This window comes from Hippoglossus hippoglossus, chromosome 16 (genome assembly GCF_009819705.1).
Source record: "Hippoglossus hippoglossus isolate fHipHip1 chromosome 16, fHipHip1.pri, whole genome shotgun sequence".
NCBI classification, from domain to species: Eukaryota; Metazoa; Chordata; class Actinopteri; order Pleuronectiformes; family Pleuronectidae; genus Hippoglossus; species Hippoglossus hippoglossus.
Genome location: NC_047166.1, coordinates 79,034 through 83,162, shown reverse-complemented (window position 1 = coordinate 83,162; position 4,129 = coordinate 79,034). Strand labels below are relative to the sequence as shown.

Genomic DNA, 4,129 nt, shown 5'->3' with positions numbered 1-4,129 from the left:
AGAGAGTGGGGGAAGGGTTAGACGTGTACCCTACGCAGATCCATATGGCTGTGACGTGTACAAAAATATAATCACGCGTAGAGGCGACGCAGACCACAAAAGCTGCGCAACTCACACACACCAACGCACAACTATGAATACTGTGTATGAATAAAATATATGAATACTCGACACCGTAAGTAGGCTACGTGCGTATCTACGACATAGCTTTGATGCAGAAGCATGAATCAGCCTTTAATTCAGTTACTGGTGTTCAACATCAGTTATTATTATTATTATTATTATTATTATTATTATTGTTAAAAGAAGATGGCTGTTTTGCTCTTATATATTTATCATATTTAATATTTCAGATTTTTTAGCAGCTTTTTCTCAAACTTCATTTCCCATCAACCCACAGACCAGTAGAGAGTAAACATCAGGGATCCACAGAAGAGATGAGCTGAGCATCTGTGGTGAGTTCATGTGTCCGTAGTAATAGTGGGACAGTTGAGTTGTCAACAGTTAACTTAATGAACGTGTTTGACGAATGTGTTGAGTCACCCACCAATGTGTTGGACGCCGTCAGTCAGAGCGTGGATGAAATTGGTGACTCTTTCTGTGACTGAATATGCGTTGGTGCTGATTTCTCTGATTTTGTCCAACGCAGCTGCAGACACACACACACACACACACACACACACACACAAACACACACACACATTAGTGTGTAATTAGTAATTGTAGCAGGTTTTTCAGCAGGAGACTGTGGGCAGGTCTTACAGGAAAGGGGCGTGGTTGCTCTCTGCATCAGTTCTTGCGTCTGATTGGCTGCCAGCTCGGCTCCACACATCAGACTGGCAGCAGCTCGCTCTGTGTTTTCAAAAATGTTGGCAATCGGACCAGACAACAGCACAGACACAAACAGGAAGAGGAGGAAGTGCCTCCCGCGAGCTGAAACACAGAGGAAGATGATGTGGATCTGGATGTGGACCAGGTCTCTGGTCTCTGGATCTGTTGTTGATTAAACAAGACATCTCTGAACATGATCCAGAGACAACTTGGCCAACACAGCCTCAGTGAAGTGAGAATATGATTTCATAATTGGCAGAGTGAAGACAAGTCTACAAGCACTGGAGCCAACATTTCCTATAATGCACCTGGACAGTGTGTTTCATTAGAGCCACAGACATGTGAGGTAACCCTGATGGCGTTCAAAAGCCACTTACTGACCTGAGCAGAGAGAAGGCAGCATCACCATGATGTTGGCCCGGACTCCAGCTGACAGACCCATACCGAACGCTGCTGTGAAGGCAACTGCCACCATGGTATAGACACAGAACCACAGAGGCTGCTTCTGCAGAAACAAAGCCGTGGCTCCGAACACAGACCCCAAAACCAGCCCACAGACGAACCCTGCAAGGCTCCACTCCCCCTCCAGCAGGTGACCTTTAACCTTCCTCCAGCTGCAGAGGCGGGACCGTCCAGCTAACCTGTGGAGGGAACCATGAACAATAAACTGAGACCTCAGTTGAATTACATCACTAGTTTGATTGGAGGAGTCAGTGTCTTGTTTAAACTCTGAACACATGTGAAGAGCCTCCATGTTTTTAACACATGATGACTTTAAAGCAGAATGAACAGTAACCTGCTCAGGACTCCTCTGACAGTGTGCATGACTCCGCCTCCTGCCACATGGACTGTGATGTCAGTTTTCATCAGGCGTCGTTTCCTCTCTTCAGTCTTCATCTTTTATCCTGTAGCCAGGAGACCAAAAACATGATGTCACAAACTTAAACATGATGTCACAAACTTAAACATGATGTCACAAACTTCCAGAAAGTCCAACTGTCAACTGACAAACCATCATCATCATCATCATCATCATCATCATCATCATCATCATCACCACCACCATCACCACCATCGTCATCATCATCACCATCACTACCTTCATCATCATCATCATCATCATCATCACCACCACCATCACCACCATCGTCATCATCATCATCATCATCACTACCTTCATCATCATCATCATCATCATCATCATCATCACTACCTTCATCATCATCATCATCATCATCATCATCATCATCATCATCACCACCATCATCATCATCATCATCATCATCATCATCATCATCATCACTACCTTCATCATCATCATCATCATCATCATCACTACCTTCATCATCATCATCATCATCATCATCATCATCATCATCATCATCGTCATCATCATCATCATCATCATCATCATCATCACTACCTTCATCATCATCATCATCACTACCTTCATCATCATCATCATCATCATCACTACCTTCATCATCATCATCATCATCATCATCATCATCACTACCTTCATCATCATCATCATCACTACCTTCATCATCATCATCATCATCATCACTACCTTCATCATCATCATCATCACTACCTTCATCATCATCATCATCATCATCATCATCATCACCTTCTTTGTCTGTTTCTTGTTTCTCAGGACAATGACTCAGACGAACCAGCTTCAGCTTGAAGTTGCAGTTTTTATCTGGGTCAGCTCCACCTCTGAAAGAGAAATGTTATATAACTTGTTTTGACTGAACTTGGCTGCAATATGGGAAATACCAATTCCCACTTGTATCTTTATCTGGCCAAAGAAGATGTCTAAGCACAAACATAATTGAGACACACACACACACACACACACACACACACACACACACACACACACACACACACACACACACACACACACACACACACACACATTACCAGGACGAGATAGCACTACAAATACACTTCAAGTAAGGACTTCCAGGAAAGGAAATATGGTCGCCCACACGTCATTACTGGCAACGATATTGTTGTCAAAGTGTATAAAAGCTGATGTGTAGTAAACGGACTCTTCCACTGCAAGTCTGCCTCTGTATATGCTTCTGTGAATACTTAATGAGAAATCTTCTACAACATTTGGCGAGCCAGCCCAGTAGTGTTAGAGGGACGCCTGCAGGCTGCATCTTGGGCTGGGTCAGCACTGTAAAGCGGCCGCAAAAAGATTAGCTTTTAGTCAGTTAGCTTTTAGTTAGCAATTTTCAGTTAGCCTTCAGTCAGTAACTTTCAGTTAGCTTTAAGTCAGTTAGCTTTAAGTCAGTAACTTTCAGTTAGCTTTAAGTCAGTTAGCCTTAAGTCAGTTAGCTTTCAGTTAGCAGTTCTATCACATATATTTATAAATATATATATATATATATATATATAACTAAGGATACGAGCAGCACTGTGCGGGCCCAAGCACTTGCGAACTCTGGATCTGATGAGGCCGCGGGGAGGTTGGACAGGGACCAGGCGAAGTGGCTCCACATTGCATGCGTTTTGCGCTCCGCAGGAAAGATAAACGCGTCAATTTTTGGGGCTGATTGGATAATGTACAGCGGAGTTACAACAACTTCATTTTCATGCTGATCAGTAGGTGGCGCTATGACCCTGAGTTAACATTGACATATGGAGCTGTTCAGGCTGGGACTCTGATCAAAGGTGGGACCAAAATTCATATTTTGGTGTTGACTGGACAATGCACAGTGGAGTTAAAAAAAACATCCTTTTCACAAACGTAAAGCAATAGGGCCTTTGCACTGTCGGTGCTCGGGTCCTAATATCATCGATATCAGACACAAGTTAATTGCTCAACACAGATCTTAAGTTAATCTTACAAAAAGCATTTTTTATTTTCCTATATTAACTCATTATTTCTTACCCTCAAAAGCTCTACTTCCCTTTTCAATTGCACAACCTCTTTTTAAATTGTTAGACGTTTTCTGGCATGTTTTAATGCAATATTGGTTATTTCTTTTAGCGTTACCTACAACCACGGACTTTGTTGCTCTACATGTGTAGAACAGTGCCTTAATACTCCTCAAAAGAAGAGTGGTCACATGCCTCAAGCGGTTGCCTGACTGATTGTACCAATGGTGTGGTGCATTTTCTCTTACATTGAGTAGCAGGTTCTCTCTGCCACCAAGGGAAAATTGCTCTGTCCCCAGCTCTGTATTCGTGAGTCCATCCAGCACAGTTGCCTTGAAGGTCCAGGAGATTCAATGAGATTGTGTCCTGGAGACTCTTTTTTTCTTCTGGTGATTTATATTAT

The 4,129-nt window shown here is 42.8% G+C and overlaps 1 protein-coding gene across 1 annotated transcript in view; it reads right to left on the bottom strand.

Moving 5' to 3' along the window:
* Nucleotides 1-2,553, bottom strand: part of dcst2 (DC-STAMP domain containing 2) — a 20,474-nt gene extending 17,921 nt beyond the window's left edge. Inside the window, exons 1-5 of the mRNA XM_034610616.1 lie at nt 2,462-2,553; nt 1,628-1,736; nt 1,213-1,472; nt 763-933; nt 548-649 (exon numbers count right to left, since the gene is read on the bottom strand). Of these exons, the coding sequence (XP_034466507.1) occupies nt 548-649; nt 763-933; nt 1,213-1,472; nt 1,628-1,728 (634 nt within the window). The 5' untranslated portion in view covers nt 1,729-1,736; nt 2,462-2,553. The remainder of the gene's footprint in view (nt 1-547; nt 650-762; nt 934-1,212; nt 1,473-1,627; nt 1,737-2,461) is intronic.
* Nucleotides 2,554-4,129: the final 1,576 nt, after the last annotated feature.